Below are 23,878 nucleotides of genomic sequence, written 5' to 3' on the forward strand. Positions count from 1 at the left end.
TATGAGTTTCCGTTGCACTACTGCCTTTTTTGATTTTTCTTTCAGGTCTGACCCGCCCAGCTAGCAGCAGGCCTAGCCTCTGCCTGCCCGCAGGGGCTTTGCTGAGCTGCTGTGGGCTCCACCCAGCTATCCTGAGCTCTTCCCTGTAGTCCTTTTTATATGGGCGTAGTTAGAACTGTCTCGGCAATGGTGGCCCCGCCTCTGTTATGGCGGACTCTCTCTGTTGTGGCAGGTTGCCTCGGCAACGGCGGGTTGCCTCCGCAATGGCAGCCTGCCTCCTTAGTGGTGGAGAGTCTCAGTAATGGCGGAAGCCCCTCCCCCACGGAGCCGGACCATCCCGGTTCAGCTGTGCTTGGTTTGGAGGGCTCAACCCAGAGGGTTTCCAATTACTGTTTTTGTTTTCATTGTTGTTGGGGGTGGAGGGGTGGGACCAACTGAGCCTGATCACCTGGCTCCCTGACTCAGAGTCTTTCCTTTTAAGTTGAAGGACCCCGCGTTCCGGTTGCCTGCTGAAAAGGCGCCGGGATCTCCCGTGCTGCGACTCACGGAGTCGGCTCGAACTGTGGCGCCGGCTCCTGGCGGATTTTTTGCCTAGGAATCTCCTGGCCTGACTCGCTATTTCAGATGAATGGGCAACTCTGCCGTCTCAGGGCTCTGCTCGCCAGCTAAGAGGGCTCCCAGACCAGTGGCTTTTGTACGGAGAACCGCAGCAACAGGGCGTGGTCACAGCAGCCGCGCGGGCGGAATCAGCCCCGCGGGGGCCAAAACAGCCGCACCGGCTGGGACTGCGACGCTGGCGACCCCTCTGCCTGGGTATCTCCTGGTCTGTGGGCAATAAGAGTTCGTCTGGAAATGCGGCGTCCACTCACCCTCTGCACTTTCACTGGGAGCTGAAGTCCTGAGCTGTTCTTAGGCGGCCATCTTCCCAGCATTCCGAGAAGCTTTCAATAATGACTTCCTTCTCAGTTTCACTATAGTTGTGTGTGTGTGTGAGTGTGTGTGTGTGTGTGTGTGTGTGTGTTCAGGCATATGTGTTTACAAATTTTTACCTGGTTCTTTCAAAGGTGATTTTTTTTTTGGTTATTATTTTAATATCCTTGTGCAATCTTTACATATTTTAATTCTTGATTTATTGATCTTGATTTAATATATTCACCTATAAAGCAAAACCAGAATATATATGTATTTATATATAAATATACATTTCTGTTCAGTTATTGTATGCTGAAATTTTAATAATGTTCTGACTGATAATGCATTTGTAAATGACATTTTAATATGAATAATTTATGTTGAGAAAAAACAAAAATGAACCAATAAATTAGAAGCTTAACTATCCTATTTTTAAAACCTTGCTTTGTTTTAAAATATTTATTGCACTGTTTGAATATGACTTCACAAAAACGCTTGATTCACCACAAGAAAAAGAAAAAACAAACAACAAACTTTGTAGAAACACATCTATTGTACATCATATGTAACACCTCATTGCCTGTATCCATTAATCAATAAGGTCTGTCCATTTCACCTTCCAAATCTCTCTGTTATTGACATCTCTCCATCTTTATTGCCACCAACCACGTTCAAGAAACCACCATTGTTTTTCTCTTGAGTAACTGCCATAAGCCTCCTTCAATATTCACTCTTGGCTTCCTCTAATCCATTTTCTACAGATAAACCAGGATAATCTTTAAAACCAAGCCAAATCGCACTAAGCTTATCATGTGACACTTCAGTCTAAAACAAGTTAATGATGTCTCATTGCTCTAAGGTTAAATACCAAACTCCTTAAGGGAACCCTGTAAATTTTAAGCACTGAGTCACTCTGTCTCTGGCCATACAGCTTCTATTCTTCGATGTGCTCTTTAAAATAATTCTTCCTCTGAGTTAGGCTATTCTTTAGACATAGAATCACCTCTCCCTGGGCTGTCTTCCTGTTCTTCATCTACCCACCCTCTTCACTAAGCGTAGATCCTCATCTGTACATACTTAGTGCCTCCCCTTTTGTTTCTTCATAGCACGTACCACGACTGTCCTTCCACTGGGAATACACACCACATGAAAGCAACGTATTACCTCTCCTGTTTATGGGCTAATACCAAGCAAAATGTTTAAACATGTAATAGAAATTCAGCACTGACTGAAAACAAAAAAGAATTTTAAAAACCCAATGAACAAGCACTTATAAAAAATTAATAATCTCTATTATGAATATTTCATGCTAACATCTATAAACATGGAGCTGAATTAAAACTGTTTATTTCCCTGGATATACACATATTCATTCTTTCTTTTGTCTCTATACCAACAGAACATTCTTGTCCAAGTGGCCTAGTTTTCAAGTACAACGTAAAAGCCTGTAATAGTTCTTGCCGATCATTGTCAGAGAGAGATAGGAGCTGTGATGTGGAAGATGTTCCAGTTGATGGATGCACCTGCCCTGATGAAATGTACCAGAATAATGAAGGAAACTGTGTACTGAAATCTCAGTGTGACTGCTACATAAATGATGAGGTCATGAAACCAGGCAAACTCATCCACATTGATGACAATAAATGGTATGGAGATTACATGAATACTTGCTGTGACACTGAAATCAAGAGACTGCATTGTTTTCAGAGAAATGGTCTTTTGCCAGGATGAAGCCTTTTTAGATCTGCCATACTTTTGATTTTTATTTCTTAATAAAAATCTCTTATTCTGGAAGGCTCATTGCATCCAAATGGATATAGATGATTTATCCTACTCTGGTTTTGTTTTAATCACAAGTAGAAAAATATTCTGGCAGCTTCTCCTACAGACAATGTGAAATGATTTCTTATTCAGAAGATGCCCTCTAGCTGTCTCTCAGTAATAATCATTCAACAAATACTTATTAAGTGTCTGTGGTGTGCCAGGCTTGGTGTTGAGTGCAGGAGTTGCAGAGCAGGACAAACATTGTCTTCGACTCCAAGTAAGCAGGACAGAAGCTGTTAGAAGGTTTGTATCCTAGAGCATGATAGCAGAAGGGGCCAGGCACTACCTGAAGAAGTTAAGGAAAACTTCTCAGAGAAGACAGGCATATGAATTGTGCTAGGGAATGAATCTTTTTCCAGACAAAAATTGAAATGTAGAGGATGATTTCCTGTGGAGTAAACAGAATACTCAGATGTAGAAAATGTCTGAAAAAAATTTACACATGTGGGTTGCTTTTATACAGAGTTGGGATAGAAACATTGACAGTGGTCAGATTATAACCAAGAATTTAGACTTAGTTCCGAAGAATTGAAGAATTTTGACTATTTTGTAATGGCTGAGGAGGCTATGATTTCTACACTTTGGAGCAAAGTAATTTCCTTCCCTCCCTCCCTCCTTTCTTCCTTCCTTTCTCCTTCCTCTCCCTCTCTTCCTTCCTCCCTCCCTCCGTCCGTCCGTCCCTCCCTCCCTCTCTCCCTCCCTCCCTCCCTCCCTCCCTCCCTTCCTTCCTTCCTTCCTTCCTTCCTTCCTTCCTTTTTTTTTGAGACAGAGTCTCATTTTGATTGCCTAGGTTGGAGTTCAGAGACCCGGTTTTGGCTCACTGCATTCCCAGCCTTTGTGGGCTCAAGCGATTCTTCCACTTCAGCCTCACGAGTAGCTGGGACTACAGGTGCACACCACCATGCCCAACTAATTCTTTTGTATTTTTAGTAGATAAGGGATTTCACCATGTTGCCCAAGCTGGTCTTGAACTCTTAGACTTAAGCAATCCACCTGACTTGGCTTCCCAAAGTTCTGGGATTCAGGCATGAGCCACTGTGCTCTGCCTGGAGCAAAGTAATTTAAGCATATTTCTAATTCCATAGAGAGATGTAGGAACTGTGGATAATGTAATTGCCAAAATGAAGTAGCCACTCAAAAACACTTTGAATGCACCTCCTCTCTTTTCTTTGGTTTCATGAAGCTATCATTTAGGAACAAGTAATTTTTTTGGTCATTCGAAAAGAAAGCTTAGGTAACCCCTTTATGTCAAAGCCCATGAACCTTTGGGTGAGGCTTGATAACGATAATTTCTTTTCTTCTGCAGTTTATGGGGAATCAGTAAATTAACTTTTTAATGGTGCTTAATAAGTAATTACTATTTTATTTGTTTTAGATATTAGAAAATATGCAGTCTGCTCTTATTTTCATGGGAATCAATAAACTAACTTTTCAGTGAATCAGGCTAATACCTCCAAATTATGGTTCCCTTCACCACTACCGTATCTGAGACTCTCATCAACTGTCACCACTGCAGTAGCTATCTTGGTTGCTCATTATTGCTGTCTCTCTGTCCCATGTTTCCTGAATTACTGCAAGAATGTGTAGCCTAAAGCCACGTGTATACCTATGTAATAAACCTGCATGTTCTGCACATGAATCCCAGAAATTAAAGTATAATCATAATAAAAAGTGTGCAGCTTAAAACACTATTCTGATAGGGCCACCTGCCTGCTCAGAAACTTTAATGACTGACCGTTACCTCAAGAACAGATAGAAACTTGCAAGTCATTTAAGACCATCTAAAATCTGGCCCCAATCTACACGTACCACTTCTGCCCATTTTGCATCCTGCCTTCCATCCAAACATGACTCTTTGGAGTCACTGGAACATATCTTGTTCTCTCCTGTGCCACAATTTGGCATATTATCAGAAGTATTAAATTGTACTTGTCATTAAGATCCAGCCATCCTTTCCATGAGGTTTTCTCTGATATCCAATAAACCTTGTTTGTACATTCCTGTAATATTTACAAGGCGATACCTTATCCTTTGGTACATTTTATGCATCATCTGGGGATAGTGCCTCATTCATTTAATTAATTATCATTGAAACTTGATGTCTAAATTTATAATTTTGTTTTATTTCCAGTGTCTGTCGGGATGGAATTCTTCTTTGCCAGATTCCCATTGATTTAGCCCTACGTAAGTGTTGAAATCATGGCTCAAGCTTAAAATACCTACTTGGGCTAAAGAAAACATATCAATAGGCTCTTGATCAATGATAATTTTTATTATTCTGCAGAAAATTGTTCTGGAGGGGCTGAGTATGTAGACTGCAGGGATCCCAAAGCACAGAGAAGAACCGACAGAACATGCAATACTCGGAACATACCTGTTTTTGATGTAAGTAACGTGACATGTAACATAGTAACATAAGAGTTTGGCCTTTGAAAGCTTTTTGTTTCAGGTCCTAGGAAAACTACAATTTTAACAAAAAATAATTAGAAGGTCATGCTCTTTTTGCCTTGTACTTTCAGTTGTCAAAGTTTGACTCCAAATATATACCTGGCATATTTAAATATTTAAATTAATGCTGATAATATGACATGATTAGAATGGTGCCTCATGGTGTATATTTTATATTTATTCCTGTAGGAGAACTTGCCTTGCAAACGTGGGTGCTTTTGTCCAGAAGGAATGGTTCGGAATTCTAAAGGGATATGTGTCTTTCCTGATGACTGCCCATGCTCTTTTGGTGGACGAGAATATGATGAAGGAAGTGTCACTTCTGTTGGCTGCAATGAATGGTGCTTAATAAAGGATTCTTATTTTGCTTTGGATATTAGAAAATATGTAGTCTGTTCATATTTTCATAGTAGAGAAGAAGTCACACTTTGGGATATTTGAAAAAAAAAATGACCAAATATAGTTAGAAAAAGAAGCCATTTATGTATGTATGTATGTTTGAGATGAAGTCTCGCTCTGTTACCCAGGCTGGAGTGCAGTGGTGGAATCTCAGCTCATTGCAACCTCCACCTCCCAGGTTCAAGAGATTCTCTTGCCTCAGCTTCCTGTGTAGCTGGGACCATAGCCGTGTGCCGCCATGTGTGGCTAATTTTTTGTATTTTTAGTAGAGGCTGGGTTTCACTGTGTTAGCCAGGATGGTCTCAGTCCCTGACCTTGTGATTCACCTGCCTTGGCCTCCCAAAGTGCTGGGATCGTAGGTGTGAGCCACCGCACCCAGCAAGATGCTATTTTTAAAATAGAACTTTAGGTAACATTGTATAAAATGAACATCTTACATTATAATGAAGACAATTGCAAAATGTAATTCAAAATAAAACACAATTTTATGCTTCTTTACAAAAGCAATATTAGTGTATGAATCCTGGCATAACATAATCACTACACTCTCATCTTTTCCTTTTAGTACTTGCGTTAAAGGGTCTTGGAGTTGTACGCAGAATGAATGTCAAACCATCTGCCACATTTATGGAGAAGGTCATGTTAGAACTTTTGATGGGAAAAGTTACAGTTTTGATGGTCTCTGCCAGTATTCATTTCTTGAGGTAATTATGAGTATGTTTTATTAAAACATTTCTATACTTCTTAATTATTTGTTTGTATATTAGTTCCAAACAATTTTATTTTCAAAATGGGAAATATTTTTAATGGTCCCTATATGTTTCTTGAAGGCAGTAAAATGTTATATCATGTACTTCTGGCTCTGGATGCTAGGACTAGATTTCAATACTGGCTTCATCTTTTATCAGATGCATGACTTTGGGCGCATTCCTTAACCTCTTAGTGTCTCAGTTTCTGTAATTTACAGAATGGGCATGAAAATAGCCCCTACTTGAAACCAAACTAGAGCACACACTGGAGCACATACTAGTGCTCAATAAATAAATGCTAGATATGATTGTTCTAACAACAGCACTGGCAGCAAAGCTTACGGCTACTATTTATGAGTGCTTCTTTGTCGGGCAAATGTATAGATTTCATTGCATTTAGGAATTACGATACTTCAAGACTGATACTGTTATTTCTATGACTGATACTGTTATTTCAGATGATGAAATTGAGGTTTAGAGAGGTTAAGCAACTTATGTTACCAAATGGAAAATGTCATAATAAACCTAGACCTGTTTGATTACAGAGTTCATGCTTGTTACACACATTCCAGAGTTCATCTTATTAAGCTGCTAGCTTCCTAACTAATATTTAAGGGCTGCAACTTGGATTGTATTGTATTTATGGATTAATTTTGTTTGAATATCAAGTTTCTCATAAGTCTTTGAGGAAATAAGGCCAACTTTATCTAGCTATTTACAGAGCCTAGAAATAAATTTGCAATTACAAACATATAAACTTTAAATACTTAGATGTCTGTAGTATAATTCTGAATTTGTGCAGAAGTAATGGAAAAATAACTGAGTCAAAACATGTTAACTAGAGTAGACTTGGCCAGGGATATCTATAAATGTAGTCGTACTATTGTCTTTTGGAAATTCTGTAACACAGAATGTGGCGATTTATTGAGTTTAAGGTAAATATTCTCTCTAAGAATGTTTGTCTGAGACAGACACTGTAGTTGAGTTCTGTGTCTCTGATATTCACCAACTATTATAATTTATATTTTAAAGGATTATTGTGGTCATGAAAATGGCACATTTCGTATTTTAACGGAGAGTGTTCCATGCTGTGAAGATGGACTAACGTGCTCAAGAAAAATCATTGTTTCTTTTCAGGTAAAGTACTATTTTCTTTACTTTTCCTCTTGCATTGTGAGCAGCCAAATAAAACTGTTATTCTAAATCTGTGTGAATTTACAGGATCAGAACGTTGTCTTGCAAGATGGTAAAGTAACAGCAGTCAAAACTGCAGAAAGTAAGGAATGTGAACTCAGTGCAAATGCATACTCCATTCATACTGTTGGCCTGTACTTAATTGTGAAATTTCAAAATGGAATAACCATGATTTGGGACAAAAATACAAGACTGTCTGTTATCCTGGATCCAAGCTGGAATGTATGTACATCACTAACAAGGGAATAATGGGGAAGCAAAATCGTTTCTGTTACTAAAAATTCAAGACAGGTATTCATAGGCAGAGTGCAGGAGAATGGCAGGCTTTCTGTTAGAGTTACAAGCTTTCCACCTTTGTTCAATCTTACTGTAAAATATGAAACATAATCAAAGATAATAAAATCTGGTTAAAAAGTAAATGCAGTAAACTTGAGGCATTCTAGTTTAACCATATTTGGTTACTTGAGATTATCACATGATATGATTTTCAGGTGGTTGTTATATTTCAAATTAAATGTGTTCCTTGGAGCAAATATTTTAAGAAACCAAAGTAGTCTTGTATAATTTGGAGCTAGCGGACATACCTGTTTTGGTTCTTTAGACATTGATTCTGCTTGATACTAGATCATTTTGTGGCATGGGGTACCTTAAATGAGAGAAAAATCTCATCTACAGATTCTGTAATCCTACCCGTGAAGTTTGGAATTAAACATAGATTCATGCTCCAATATACATAATCATGATATCTATCTGTTCATTTACCATCTATCTGCTTGTATATTTATCTCAATGTCACTAGTACAACTAATTTTTAAATTTCCCTTTCTGATCAATACAGGGTAAAGTATGTGGTCTTTGTGGAAATAACAATGGTGATCTCAAGGATGATTTCACAACAAGGTACACTTCAGTAGCTTCTGGAGCACTGGAATTTGGGAATAGTTGGAAGACAAGCCAAGAATGTTCAGATACAGTGGCTCAGACGTTCGCTTGTGATTCAAACCCATACTGTAAAGCCTGGGCTGTGCGGAAATGTGAGATCCTCAGAGACAGCACCTTCAGAGACTGCCACAACAAGGTAGCATTGCTCTGAAAGCAGTGATTTACACAGGGTTTCCTCCCAGAGACTGACGTGCTGTGCTCTGTCTAGGTTGACCCCAGTGCTTACTATGATGCGTGCATCGAAGAAGCCTGCGCATGTGACATGGAGGGGAAGTACCTGGGATTCTGCACCGCTGTGGCTATGTACGCAGAGGCGTGTAGTGCGGTTGGAGTCTGTGTCTCATGGAGAAAACCAAATCTGTGTCGTAAGTGAGGTCCATATGTTGTTGTTCTTTCGAAACGTAATTAGATAGAAGTGTTTTCTTAGGCCGTCAGTCTTCCTCTCATATTTTCTATAAAACACTTGTTTGTGTACCTAGAAACATGTTAATATTTTTGTTTTTGATGTGCAAAAATACCTAACTTAAAAAATAAAGCACCTGGCCCAGTGCTTCAAGTTCAATTTTAGTTTAAAAAATCCATGTGTTCATAGAGGAAAAAATGAATACTGATGGAGCATATTTCTTATTCATGCTTAGATGAACAACGAACTATTTACTTACCTTGGTGTATTCATATATCCTCCAACATTTACTGCCTGTATTACTTTTGTTGAAGGTGCTCACACATGTTTTCTTGAAAACTTTCATAGAGCCCTCTTGAAGATGAACTGTCAACTGAGTATAGATTAAATTTAGATACATATGGAATATGATACTCTTAACAGAAATTAGCTCTTTTCCTTCTAAGTATTATGAGAGAAAATATGATGAGAAGTGTTAAAATAGAAACCTCATTTTATTCTGTTTATTATGCACAGCATTAGAGGATATTGACATCTTTAGTTATGCCATTTGAGCACTGTTAAAAAGCTTAATTGTCTAAGATTTAGTTTTCCAATTTAAAGTTGAAATTAAAAACATGAATCTAGACTATGATCTAAAATATCTCCATATGAGAAAATTAATGTTTACCTTTTTTATCACAAACTAACCTGAGTGTGAGATGGCAAAACAAAATGCTGTTTTGAGTTTATATACCTTCCTCCCCTGTGACCTATTTTGGCTTATATGACAGTTTAGATAAAGCCAAGGAAACTTAATAAGACCTGATATACTTTAGATATATTTATTATTACTATCATCCCAAATCCCTTTTTAAAGTGCTCTGGAAACTGACAGGTGAAAATTGTCATATGATGAATGAAAATAATTTGATCTAATTCAATTCTAGCGGTCTACTGTGATTACTACAATGCACCTGGGGAGTGCAGCTGGCATTATGAACCTTGCGGCACAGTGACAGCAAAGACATGCAAAGATCAGCTCATTGGACAGAAATTTTCTTCGCTTTTAGAAGGTAACACATACTTTAAGGATATCCATAAAGTAGTGCAAATGATATTCATCTTAACTGGAAAGGGTTGTTTCTCCCAGTGGAGTGTCTAATATTTTGGAATTTAATGAATAGTTATCTTTATTATGACATTAATGTTTCTATATTAGAAACACTTTTTCTAGAAATAAGCTTAGTTGGGGGTGGAGAACAGCACTCTGATCCTATTGTCACTCTTTATACCTTTTACTGGACAATGTCATTTAGTGTGAATGCAGTTTCAGAATGCAACATATAATACAATCTTTCTTGAGTAGTATAAGTACTGTAATAATTAACTGTATCTCACACTTAAGCAGCATTTTATTCTTAGCATTACATATTTCAGAGAAAAAGAACAGGCGGGAAACAGGATAACATGAAACTTCCAAAAATCACATTTGTGTTAAATTCTTTGGCATATTTTTAGCCTATTTTGCTATGACTTCTGTTTCTTTGCCTATTGTTGCAAAAACAGATTTTTGAGACTGGCATTCACATTTCAAGATATTTACCAGAGCCTGTTTTATGTTACAGCATCATAACCATTGTGAAAGTAGCAAATCATTTAAAATTACTTTGACTCATTTTAGAAAAAAACCAACCAAAATCTGTTAAGTTCTTAGTGTGATAGTTCACTGCAAGAAAGTCTGAACCTTCTTATGTTTACATATTTTCGAGTGTGATGCTTTGCTATTATCTACTTCACCTCGTGGAGTCATTTAAGTAACTTTACAAATCTATAATATACAGTATAATGAGTGTCAGTAAATAGAGATGAACTGCGGGTCATTTTTACACACAGGTTGCTATGCTAAGTGCCCAGATAGTGCACCCTACTTGGATGAGAACACCATGAAATGTGTCAGTTTATCTGAGTGCAGCTGCTTCTATAATGATATCATACCAGCAGGGGGAGTGATCGAAGATAATTGTGGAAGAACATGGTATATTTTCTACTAACTTTTCAATAAGCAATTTTGACCTTTGCCTTTTCATTTAGGAGAAAAACCAAATGTGTGTATGAGTATATTATGTTAATAATACATATTTTATATACATGCTTATATATAATTTTTGATCCTGCCATTTCTAAATGAGAAGGCCATCTTTAGGTTCACTTTCATATCAGTTATGTGAGTTAGTTTTATTTTCAGATAATTCACGTGTCAACAAATGGTTTGTGGAATTTTAATAATGCAGAACATAGGAAAGAAAATGTCTTTGTGTAGTTTTAGGGAAAAAGAGTTCTAATTCTATAAATGTAAGATTATATTCACTGGCTTTCAAACATGGAAGCAAATTGATGGGATCATAATAGGTCCCCACAGCCATCAAATAACATCCTGTTTGAGCATGCAAGAACTGCCTTTAAGGCTCACCTGCACACCATTTCTTCAGGCACCCAGAGTTCCTGATTGGATATAGCAGCACATGGAAAAACAAGCAATTTGAATCAGTGGTATTCTCTTGGGGAAACAATTATTTGTTTCTATTTGGTTCTGTTTGTTTTCAATCAGACAATTTGTTGTTTTAAATTTGTGAGCTGTATGTCATTAAGAGTCAAATTTTTCAACTCATTCTTTTTAAATTTAACTTTCAGCTACTGTATTGCAGGGCAGTTGGAGTGCAGTGGTAAGTCATTACATTTTACACTAACTGATTTAGGAAAAATCAGAGGAGGGTTGGAGGTCTTTTTTACATACTCCAGAGGACCATTAGGCTGCCCCTCAAGGATTGGCACAATTCCATCCCGGAGCAATTGTCCATGGTGAGTCACTGATGGAACCCAGTGCTGCCAAAACGTGCTGAACAACTGTCAGATGGGGCCATGGCTGATACTCAGGGGGTGCACCTACAGCATATGTGCCCCTGCCTAACTGTAGGTTCTGGGAATTGAGGGAGCGAGGAGTCAGCAAAACAGTTTAGTGACGGGGAGAAATAGAAGATGAGAATCAATATACAAAGAATTAAATAACTGAAAGATTGAAGGATTGTTCATGAGCAACACATGTCTTTTTTTTTTTTTTTCTTTTTTTTTTTGAGACAGAGTCTGGCTCTGTTGCCCAGGCTGGAGTGTGGTGGTATGATCCTGGCTCACTGCAACCTCCACCTCCCCAGTTCAAGCGAATCTCCTGCCTCAGCCTCCAGGGTAGCTGGGATTACAGGCCTCCCACTCCCACCACTCTAATTTTTGCATTTTTATTAGAGACGGGGTTTCACCATGTTGGCCAGGCTGGTCTGGAACTTCTGATCTCAAGTGACCCACCTGCCTTGGCCTCCCAAATTGCTGGGATTACAGGCATGAGCACTGCGCCCAGCCACAACACACATCTTAAAAGTTAACCTCAAAAAACTTCAAAAGAATACATGTGCTATTTCTTTTTATATTAGTAATTGCAAATAAAAAGAGACATGACTTACAGACAAATTGAATGGTAGATATTTTTTTCAAGATATAAAAATTCCTGTCAATAACAGTAATGTATGATTATTTCAGAAACTGCTCCTACCAATTCAACATTTGCAGGTAAAATCATCATTATGTTTTAAATGTTGTATTTCTGGTTTCTTTGTGTGGCTAATCTTTTATGATTTCCCTTAAATCTGTTCCAGTAAAAGATATGATGGTAGATCTGCTGATATAAAAATTTTGAATTATAATAATTACTAGAAATATGTCAGAATATCATTTCATTATATTCCTATGAATTAAGTCAGGAATATGATTAAACATACAATAGGTATTATTAGTTAATATTTATGTTATTCATTAATATTTTAACTCTGCATATTAGTTACATATCATTCAAAGCTTTATATTTTTAGATAATAATTGAATAACTGGATGAAATAGAAGTAAATGTTTCCTTCTGTGAAGTAAATATTTTAAAAACATCATCATGCTGGAAATGATTTAAAAGTAGAAATAAAAAGTTAATTCCTTCCTTCCTTCCTTCCTTTCTTCCTCCCTCCCTCCCCCCCTTTCCTTTCTTCCCTCCTTCCCTCTTTTCTCCCTCCCTTCCCTCCTTCCTTTCTTGCTTTTATTCTTGTTTTGAGGCAGGGCCTCACTTCGTTGCCCAGGCTGCAGTGCAATGGTGTGATCACAGCTCACTGCAGCCTCTATCTCGTAGGCTTATGTAATCCTCCCAACTCAACCTACGAAGTAGCTTTAACTATAGGCATGTGCTGCCATGCCTGGCTAATTTTTTATTTTTTAGAGAGATGGTCTTGTCTTTCTGCCCAAACTAGGGTGCAGTAGCCTATGATTATAGGCTACTGCACCCTATAATCATAATAGCCTATAATCATAATAGTGCTATCATAGCTCACTGCTTCCAAAGTGTTGGGATTATAGGCTTGAACCAGCACCCAGCCAAGGAATTATGTTTATGTTTATTAGGAGGATGCTGGATGATAGTTTTAGGGCATGTACCTCCTGGGCAATATAACTACACTTTGAGTTGCTATAGTACACCTACAGATTCCTACCTTGTGTGATATAAAGAGGGATTTTATTTCCTGTTGATTGATATTTGGAGGTGGGTAGTATAAATTGGGAGATAGCATAGAAAATAGGAAAAGTTAGGCTTTGATAATTTATTTAAAATTATGCAACATGCTGTAAAATGCCAGTTAAGTTTTAGTTATTTTTGGTCACTTACCTGAACTGAAGTTTTCACGTCAGGGTTCTGAACCACATTCCTTTAAGTTATTATTGGACCATAAGTTGACCTTAAAAAGTTCCTAAGAGATTATGGTTAAGTGATAATAACAGGAAATAGTTATTTTTGGTGTACATACATAAATATATGGTGCTATTTGTATTGATATAAATAAAAAATGATTTAATCACTTAACCTCTGCACATGTTTCAGAAATTTTAATTTTACTTTATGGCAATTGTTTTCTTGAACTATATTTCCCAGAAAAAATAATTCAATTAATTTTCATAAATATTGTATTTTCTAAACAGTTCCCACTACAACAGCTACTGCCATATTAAGCACTGGAGCAGGTAAATAAAGTAAAAAAATGTTAATTATTTTTACGGATTCTAAATAAGCAGCGAAGATAATTTATGGTTCAGCAATCATAGCCCTTTTTTCCAATTTTTCATTCTCATTTATTTACTTGCCAAAGGCTCATGTCAAGTAGCAGGTCTTTATGTAATTGTAATATTATTAAAGAACATCTTCTTTTTCAAAGGTTGTCTGTCCTAAGATCATTCTACATAGTAATTATTTGGAGAAAGTGGCTATGTTAGAAAATTGCATGTTAAATTCCTTGAAAGTAATTTACAATTTATTTTATTAACACCAGAAAAATTTTAACTTTAATTGGATGCTTTGTCACTAAAACAGTAGCTAGCAGAGTAAAAAAGTGCATTGAAATTTGTAAACATCTGATAAGTGAACTAACCTGTTGCATTTAATCATTTTATTTGCATTCTGGAGATCTCAAAACATGTTTAAATACATATGATTAACCTCATCTGTCAATACCAGTTTAATGTACATTTCCAAATATTTGTCGTCTTCTTTGCATAGCAATTACACTGGTTACCAGTAGCCCAGGCACAGGTAAGCTATAACATCTAAGCCACAGCTTAATCAATGGGGGATTTTAAAAAAAACACCCAGACTTCCTTTGCAGTATTATGTTTTTGCAATGACACTTTTAGAAGAAATAGACTAAGTTTCTTTTTTTAAAGAGAATTTTCTTTAGAGAAAGCTTTTGGGGAAAAAAAATTATACCAAATGGTAAGGTTTTGTGACCTTTTACTTGTCTGTAAATTTTAAAACTAATATTTGGGCTTCTATTCACCTATATGATCAATTTTTCTGATACACAGTCATTTCAGGTTGATCCATTTTATGTATGACCATAGATACTCTTGTAAGCATAATTTGCTCTATATATAAAACTTATTTTTTCCTTTGTTTTCTTAAATTCAGCAGCATCCTTTCCAGGGATTACAACATCAAGCAGTGAAACAACAGGTAGGCAAATCAGAATATCCATAAGTGATGAATAAAGTTTTGAATAAAGGTTTGTATATGAAACATTGAACGACTGCACTGGAATCAACAACAGTTTAATTACACATTGAAAATATTTGGGTTTGAATTTTCCCTCTGACCATTCATACAATTCCCCTAGTTTATTTTTCTATTTTGTTTTTCCACCTAAATTAAAAAATTCATTGGGTATGTTTCATTGTTTTTAATGTAAAAGAAAATATGAGGAAAAAAAGAATTTGAAAAATATGGCTAGCAGACAATTTAGCATTGTGATTCTACATGTTATTGTTGTTTATAATATATAATAGTCACCTGATTTTCTTTAAACTAATTAATTTTACAATTAGTGAGATGTCAGTTTTACTCAGTTGAAGATTCACATCCATAATGTATGTCATTTCTTTCTAGAGCCTATGTTTTTGAGAAAACCATCCATGGATTTCAACCTTCCAACTCTGCATTATGTTTCACATACTCACTTTTCTATACTTAGGGTCTTTACCTCCCAATTTAGCACTATAGCTCTTCTTTTGTTGTTTATTGATTTATCAGGTGTTAAATGAACACGTTCCTTAAAGCCACAGACCATGATTCACTATCCTTGTAGTCCCAATTGTACCTAGTGTCAATGTACAGAATAGTTCGCACGCAGTAAGTATTTACAGGGTGAATGAACTCTATTTTTTTCCCTGTCAAAAATTTAGAACTCAGGTTTAGAATTTTAGCACAGAATTTTTGGTGAAGGATAAACTATTTGTTAGCTATTAGTTATACAGATAAATCTAACAGTTCATGCATTTCACTCATTAGAGCTAATCTTCAATATACAGTGTAAACCCAAGACTATTATTGGATTATAAATTGATGTTACAATATAGAATTATGACTATAATTTCGAACATTTTGTAAATTTTAGTATTGTCTATTTTTAATGTATTTTCATATTAAAGAGATAAATATATATGTGTATCTTATGCATCAACCATCATAGTGAACAATATAATTAAAAATACCGAAAACAACATGCTACTTCCTGTTAAACTTTCTCGTGTTGAATACCGTTAGCAACAGAAAGCATTACTGAATCTTTCAACATAAATCTCAGAAAGCCTGACACATCTCAGAAATGTTTTTCTGCAGTCTGTAATCATAAATTCATTTCCCAAGACCAATAACAATTTCATCCCAATGGTTTTTTGAATTATTTCATATACACCAATGAGTAATTTTCTAGCTACATATTACGTCAGTCACAAGCAATGGACTGAATTCCTAATTCTCAGCCTAGTTCTATTTCTGTGATGATTAATTTAGTTCAGTTACTAAGCTCTCCTTTAGTCAAAGTCATTCATCAGCTAGTAAAACTTTTGAATCTTGTGATCGTTTAAAGAAATGCTTTTTTCCTTGATTTGATGAACTCCATAGATATGCGTGAATCAAAAACAGTTTAGATAAACTGTTTCATCTATTTCTTCAGCGTTGTGATGATTATTTCTATATCCTGTATCACGATACTTACTTAGAACTATTAAAAGTGTTTTAATTTTTCTATCTTATATATAATTATGTATATTAATATATATTTATATGTATGTTTATATATTACATATAAAATATATATTTATAATATATAATATATAATATATAAAAATATATATTATTTATAATATATAATATATAATATATATAATATATATATTATTTATAATATATAATATATAATATGTATAATAAATATATATTATTTATAATATATAATATATATAATAAATATATATATTTTATATGTACATACATAAAATATACATATATTTTTTATATGTACATATAAAATATAGATTATATTTTATAAAATATATTTTATATATATACATATAAAATATAGATTATATTTTATAATCTATATTTTATATGTACATATAAAATATATAATATATGTAATATAAATTTTTAAATTTTTTCTTATTTTTCTTATTTATAATTTTTATATATATATATTTTCTTATAAATTTCTTCTTATATATTATATATATATAAATGTTTTCTTTTCAAACACCTGGTTTTGAATGTAATATCCAATTTTATTTTGTCAACACTTTGTACTGTAGCAAGCAAACTTTCCATGGAAAACAGAAGATCATGAATAGATTACCCTGCTAGGGTTTTTGTGAGCAACTAATGAAGTTTTAGATGTATTATTTTGTCTAATTTACTGTAAAACACTGTAAAAATCTTATCAATCATGTTCGTGGTAGCATTTTAAAAATTATGAATCAAATGCAGAGTTGAATTATAGGAAAGATTACCTGGGTGATATTTTTCCTGAATTCATTAAGTATTATTTATAACTTTTGTGCTTTGCCTTACTGAATTCTAAAGTTTTATTTAATTTCCCTGAAATTCTGGTAGATATTTCATGCTCTGTAAGTATAATATTAATAATTTACTAAATGCTATGTTAGTGCCATATGGAAAGATAGGCTAAAAATAACTTTTATTTACCTCTTTCTAGTCATTACGTTAAATATTTTTCATTCAGTATCTGATTAAATCTTAATCGTCTCATTGTTATTCTCCACAGTCGCCCTCACATAATCATTTTGTAGGTGAGGAAATGCAAAGAGCTTAAGTAACATTTTCAGGGTTATAAGGATAAGAAGGAAAAGGACTTCCTGACATGATCTAGAGAGAAGTTAGGATTGGTTTTCTTTTCTTGTTATTCATGAAAGCCAGAAACTTAGTCAACGTTATTCTAAAAGCAGGGGACAAAGAAGTATAAAAATATTTATTTTTTCATCTTAAAATTTTCCAATTGTACCACAAAATGTGTTTGTTTCAAGTAAAGTTAGTCACGTAATCCCAGTGTACAGAAAACATTGAATATCAAATTAATAATATGTTCTCAGCATTTGTTAATATGTATGTAGCTTATGTGGAACGGATTAAGAACTGCTAATTTTCCAGATAAAGTGAAGCATACAAAACTTTAATTAAATTTTAGTTAAATGGATCAAATTTCAGTTAAAAAATAATGATTAGTGGTAAGAATTAGTGGTAATTCTTAATTCCTCATCTTTTCTGAGGCTGTATCCGTATCATACTAAACAGATGGGAATTTCGAAATCATTCAAATAATGATTAATGTAGTTTTCCTTAAAAATCTGTGCCTTAAGGGCTTGGATCCTACCATTTGGTCTTCTTTATTGATTCAATTAACTGGAAATCATAAATAGTCTACTTCAACTAGTGTTAGGGACTTGGATGGAGTACAAAATATTCAAAATGTGATATTTCTGAGTTTTAGTAACTATGAGATGACATGCCAATTTTCTTCTGACCAAGGATTCATAGTAATTTACATAAAGTGAGGATGGTAAATAAGAATCTCAGAAAGTATTAGATAAGTGTTTACTGAGAGTTTTATTTCAAACATCTAAAGGAAAAGAGTCACGTCCATTAATTTTCATTTTTCATGTAAGAATAAAACATTTCTCTTTAAGAGACACCAATGTATTTTTTTCATTTTAAACTTTTTTCTTTCTATATTCCTTCAGTAAACATCATGCCATTGTGGAAACAAAACAGTTTAAGGTGTTTCCTTTTAGAACTCTTTTTAGAAGAAATAAAGGTCTTTTTGTAAAGCAATTGCCTTGCACAAATTGTAGGCTTGAAAGATGCATCGTATTTCTTTTACTGACATTGGTGGTTTAAAAGTGGATTTGACAAATTGTGATGAATTCATAACTGCAAAATGATTTTTGTTTTTAAGTCTTCTAGTGGTAAATCTCACTCGATCAGTGATGAGAATGATGAATCCCATTTTTGTTTTATTTTAAAATAAGTGTTTGGACGTCATCACTAGCAAAGGTTTTTGTTTATTTGTTTCAAAATATAGTATGCATCAACAAAAAATAGTAGAGATTGAAAAGTAAAAGTTTATATTTCATATATTATATACCTAAGAAGATACTTCATTTCAAATATGTATTGCCTCTCCATGAACTATCTATAATAAATGGAAGCATTTGTTTCTTGGATATGGGAACCTTTTTAATTTTGGAAAATATATTAGTGCTTTTCAGCAGAACCAATATGACAAGTGGGATAAATTAACTTAGTCAAAACTTTCCTACTTTTACATTTTACTTTGTCTTCAAATAAGTCAATTTAACATAAAAACCTATAATTCTTGAACACAAAGGTAAGATTTATTTTAGAGTCTTGGCAGAGCAGTGGGGTAGGGAGTGCAGGTTTTTTGCCACAAACTTGTTCTCTAGATAAAGTGCTTTTGATCAAGTACTGGATGATACTGTAATCTTGAATGGAAGAGAAGGTATGACTTCATTGTTGAATAGTCCTTAACTTTTTTTTTTTTTTTTTTTTTTTGAGACAGAGTTTTGCTCTTGTTACCCAGGCTGGAGTGCAATGGTGCAATCTCGGCTCACCGCAACCTCTGCCTCCTGGGTTCAGGCAATTCTCCTGCCTCAGCCTCCTGAGTAGCTGGGATTACAGGCACACGCCACCATGCCCAGCTAATTTTTTGTATTTTTAGCAGAGACAGGTTTTCACCATGTTGACCAGGATGGTCTTGATCTCTTGACCTCGTAATCCACCCGCTTCGGCCTCCCAAAGTGCTGGGATTACAGGCTTGAGCCACCGCGCCCGGCAGTCCTTAACTTTTTTGTTGAGGTAAATATAAGTAAAATATACTTTTGAGGAATTTAGAAAAATATTACAGAAAACTTTTAAGGTGAAAGGGAAGCAATATGCAAACTTTAATTTATCCACATGCTTTCTGTATCTATTTTCTTTTCTATACAGTAAATGTTTTCAAAGAGCTAAAATATCCTGAGAGATGCCTAACTAACCATTCTAATAAGCGTGCTATTTTTAGAAGAAAAATTATGCAGTTATAGGGCTTTTCCTCTTTAGATTGACTGATCTTGATACAGAGCTAATATTTAGTAAGTGCTATTCTGTATATGACATATATTATCTTATTTGATACAGTAATTCCCTGAAGTGGTGCCATCATTTCCCCCTGTTTACAAATAAGTAGATGGAAACACAAAGGGTTAAGTTATACATTCAAGGTTACTTGCTAATAAGTTGCGGAGATAATTAAAATTCAGAACATATTTTCTAGACTCCAATCCTAATGCCCCTGTGTTTCCATGTTTAAAGAAGAGGATGAAGTTTAATTTAATTTAAATCAGTTATCAAAGTAGCAACATGTAATTACGGATTCTGATTTCAAATTGGGACTTACATTAAAATCATAGATTGTTTGGGAGGTTTATATTAAAACAAACAAACAAAAAATCCCCTCCTTGAATGAATACATGGTTTACTGACACATAAAAGTAGCTTTCTGTTACACCTCAATGTGATCTGTTAAAAATAGATATTTACTCAAAAATTTAAAATCTTAGAATGTTACAGCTATAAGTTATATATAAATTTTGTTTATACAATGTGCTTTTTTTTATTGCATTTTAGGTTTGGGGGTACAGGTGAAGAACATGTGAGATTGTTGCATAGGTACACACATGGCAGTGTGGTTTGCTGCCTTCCTCCCCATTCATCTATATCTGTATCTGGCATTTCTCCCCATGTTATCTCTCTCCAACTCCCCACTCCCTACTGTCCCTCCCCTACTTCCCCCCAAGAGACCCCAGTGTGTGATACTCCCCTCCCTGTGTCCATGTGTTCTCATTATTCAACACCCACCTATGAGTGAGAACATGCGGTGTTTCATTTTCTGTTCGTGTCAGTTTGCTGAGAATGATGGTTTCCAGGTTCATTCATGTCCCTGCAAAGGACAAAAACTCATTGTTTTTTATGACTACATCGTATTCCATGGTGTATATGTGCCACATTTTCCCTGTCCAGTATATCATGGATGGACATTTGGGTTGGTTCCAAGTCTTTGCTATTGTAAACAGTGCCGCAGTGAACATTTGTGTGCATGTGTCCTTATAATAGAACAATTTATAATCCTTTGGATATATACCCAGTAATGAGATTGCTGGGTCAAATGGAATTTAGCATCAATTGTAGAAAAACATATTTTCATCAGGAAAAGGGAGATAGATGAGTATAGTGGAATGTGGAATTAGAAAAGTAAGAATTTGAATCCTCCCTTTTTAAAGTTTGACCCTGTTTTAAGTCCCTCAGCACCCTGAGGTTTGGTGTTGTCATCTGTGAAGTGGGAACTAATAATAATCTCTACATGGAAAGATTTGAGAAAACAGTAAATGTGATAGTGCAGTTTATTGTAATACATAGTAGTTATTCTGTAAAGGCAACTCTATTATTAGTTAATTTTATAAAGAATAATTAGGTGAATGAGTTTATATTTTAGTTTGGGAGTTTAATACCTTTTCAATTACTAATCAGAAACATACCACTTCTGAATTAAAGCCACTTTTATGAATTTTTAATTTTTTTCAGAATAAGATACTTTACAAAAGCTGTAGACTCTGTAGTATTGAATTTGTTGTTTATAAGGGGAAATATTATAGATACTCCTTCAGCTTATCTCTCAGATATATATTTTAAGTAAAATAAAATTCATTGAAAAAATGCCAAAATATTTTTTCCTTTTAAAAATTAAAATGATTCTTAGAAGTAATTAAAAAACTTAGTGGTATCTAGAAAATTAATTGAAAGACTTTATATTAAGTTTATAGAAAGGTGAAACACAAATGGACAAAGCCACTTGGAAAAGCTTTTAGGGTGGAGTATCATACTACCATGTAGGCATGTAGAGCTTTTACTGTTTTGGTAGAGGCAGCTCCTCCTATTACTCTTTATTCTTGTCTACAAAGAAGCTGATGCATTGTAATTGACAGTATCAAGTACTTCTAGCATGTATGTTCATTTGCAAGTAATGGAAAAATCAGTTGAAACTGTAATGGTATGGATGTCAAAATTGATGAGAATGGGAATGCCGTCTCCCATCAGGTTGGTAATTATACCCAGAAGAAAAGTGGGTTCTCATGTTTCCTATTAGTAAAGGCTTATCCCTTCTTTTATTGCTGTATCAATAATTTCAGACTTACATCTTCTGAAGTTCATTCATGGGAGTTATGTCATAGTAGCTTGACTGGAATGTACTCCAATCTGTGCCTAGCTTAGATAACCCCATGACCCTGATTAAAGATCGGTCCTCAAGGTAATACATGAGCATATTGCCATCTCAGCAACATCAATGATAAGGAAAGGGCTATAAATAAGTTCGCTTGTGCATATGGTAAAAATAGTGATGATCAGTACACTACCACCTATGGTGTGCAGCCATGTTCTTGAATCCATGTTGATTAGAGCATATTTATTTAGATGTGCAAAATTTGGAGATTTTACTTCATATGATAATGCTGCTTTTAGTTAATGTAATTGTCTTCAATTTTAAAGTGCTCAGATTGGATCGCTGGAATTCCATAAGGTTAAATCAATGCTGAGAAATGGAATCTGCACCAAAATCTTTGGGCATATCTGGGTCTGTCTATTCTTCTACATCATTCTAATTTTGACAGTCTCTGTGGATCATGGCATAACAGTCTTTCTATGCTGTCCTTAGATCAGCAAGTGATTTTAATTCAAATGTGCAACTATTGTGCTCATTAGTGAAAAAAGATATCAAGATCCGAATTGTACAGTTGGTAGAGTCTGTGATACCCATTTTGAAAATTCTTCTCAACTAAACCTTGTCAGCTCTTGAGAATTGTCAAAAAAACTTTCTCTCAAACTACTTACCATGCTTATTTAAATATCCATTGTGTAATTTGAGTAGACAGGATATTTTATTATTTACTCTATATTTGTATTCTACATCTTCTAGTCTAATTTTTAATATTTCCATTAACAAGATGAATGGGTAATTAAGAAAACTTGAAAACTGCAAGAGGTGTGTGTTTTATATGTGTAGGAAGAATAACATAAAAAGCAGTATGGGTCACAGTCTTAGTTACCTGGCGACTTACATTTGAATCCTAGTTTTATTACTAACCATCAGCTATCTTGAACAAATCACTCAACTTTTCTGAGCTCCATTCTTTATATAAAAACTGGGTAGAATATTTTGACTCCATTCATTTACTCATTCATTCATTTATTCATTCTGTGGACAAGTATTTATCAAGCTCTTATGTGCTAGGCACTCTTACAGGTCTTGGAGATACTAAAGTGAATTAAAATAGATGTGGTTTCTGCCTCTGTAAAGCCTAGGGCCTAGTCAGGAATATGGTTATCAATTAAGTAATAACAAAAACAAATGGAAACTTACATCAACACAGGAGCTATGGAGTACTTAAAAGGGCATGGGATGAGAGGGAGGGGATTTAATCCAGCGAAGGAGCTCAGAAGAGACTGAAGAAAAGGTGATTGTACAGACAACTGCAAACAGCAGGTAGAAAAGATAGAAAGGCAGTGTGGCTGGATGAGGAGTGAGGATCAAACTGATTGTGTGAGAAGTTTGTTTCTCTCCTTTTTTTGAAGTTCCAAAACACTATAAAATTGCAAAGTGGTATTTACATAAAGTAAGCAATGGATTCCTATGGATTTTCAATGAGAATTAACACTGAAATAGAGAAAATATCTGACTATTTATGATTTATGAAAAACCTTGGATTAATAAAGGTTTATTTTTAAGTGCACAGGTCCTCAAGAAACATTTGATGAGCTTTAATCATATCCCTGGCAATGAACAGGTGTTGGGAATACAAAGTTAAAATATGGCCTCTTCCTTCAGGAGTTCACTGATACTCCACAACAGCTGTTTAGAGTAAATTCAAAATTATTTGCACAAACCTGCTATGTCAAATCATAAACATAAATCTTAAAAAAAACTTCTCCTTTTCCCTCCAAACCCTTTTAGTCTAAATACTACTCAGTAGAAAAATATCCAAGATG

The 23,878-nt window shown here is 34.8% G+C and overlaps 1 protein-coding gene across 1 annotated transcript in view; it reads left to right on the top strand.

Moving 5' to 3' along the window:
• MUC19 (mucin 19, oligomeric) overlaps positions 1–23,878 on the top strand; it is a 160,852-nt gene that overhangs the window by 39,820 nt on the left and 97,154 nt on the right. The window contains exons 26-41 of the mRNA XM_074403475.1: positions 2,312–2,558; positions 4,868–4,920; positions 5,021–5,121; positions 5,374–5,525; positions 6,149–6,287; positions 7,365–7,469; positions 7,554–7,748; positions 8,365–8,604; positions 8,677–8,833; positions 9,801–9,926; positions 10,747–10,888; positions 11,545–11,576; positions 12,442–12,471; positions 13,918–13,959; positions 14,492–14,524; positions 14,900–14,944. Of these exons, the coding sequence (XP_074259576.1) occupies positions 2,312–2,558; positions 4,868–4,920; positions 5,021–5,121; positions 5,374–5,525; positions 6,149–6,287; positions 7,365–7,469; positions 7,554–7,748; positions 8,365–8,604; positions 8,677–8,833; positions 9,801–9,926; positions 10,747–10,888; positions 11,545–11,576; positions 12,442–12,471; positions 13,918–13,959; positions 14,492–14,524; positions 14,900–14,944 (1,839 nt within the window). The remainder of the gene's footprint in view (positions 1–2,311; positions 2,559–4,867; positions 4,921–5,020; positions 5,122–5,373; positions 5,526–6,148; positions 6,288–7,364; positions 7,470–7,553; positions 7,749–8,364; positions 8,605–8,676; positions 8,834–9,800; positions 9,927–10,746; positions 10,889–11,544; positions 11,577–12,441; positions 12,472–13,917; positions 13,960–14,491; positions 14,525–14,899; positions 14,945–23,878) is intronic.

Source organism: Saimiri boliviensis, chromosome 7 (assembly GCF_048565385.1).
Source record: "Saimiri boliviensis isolate mSaiBol1 chromosome 7, mSaiBol1.pri, whole genome shotgun sequence".
NCBI classification, from domain to species: Eukaryota; Metazoa; Chordata; class Mammalia; order Primates; family Cebidae; genus Saimiri; species Saimiri boliviensis.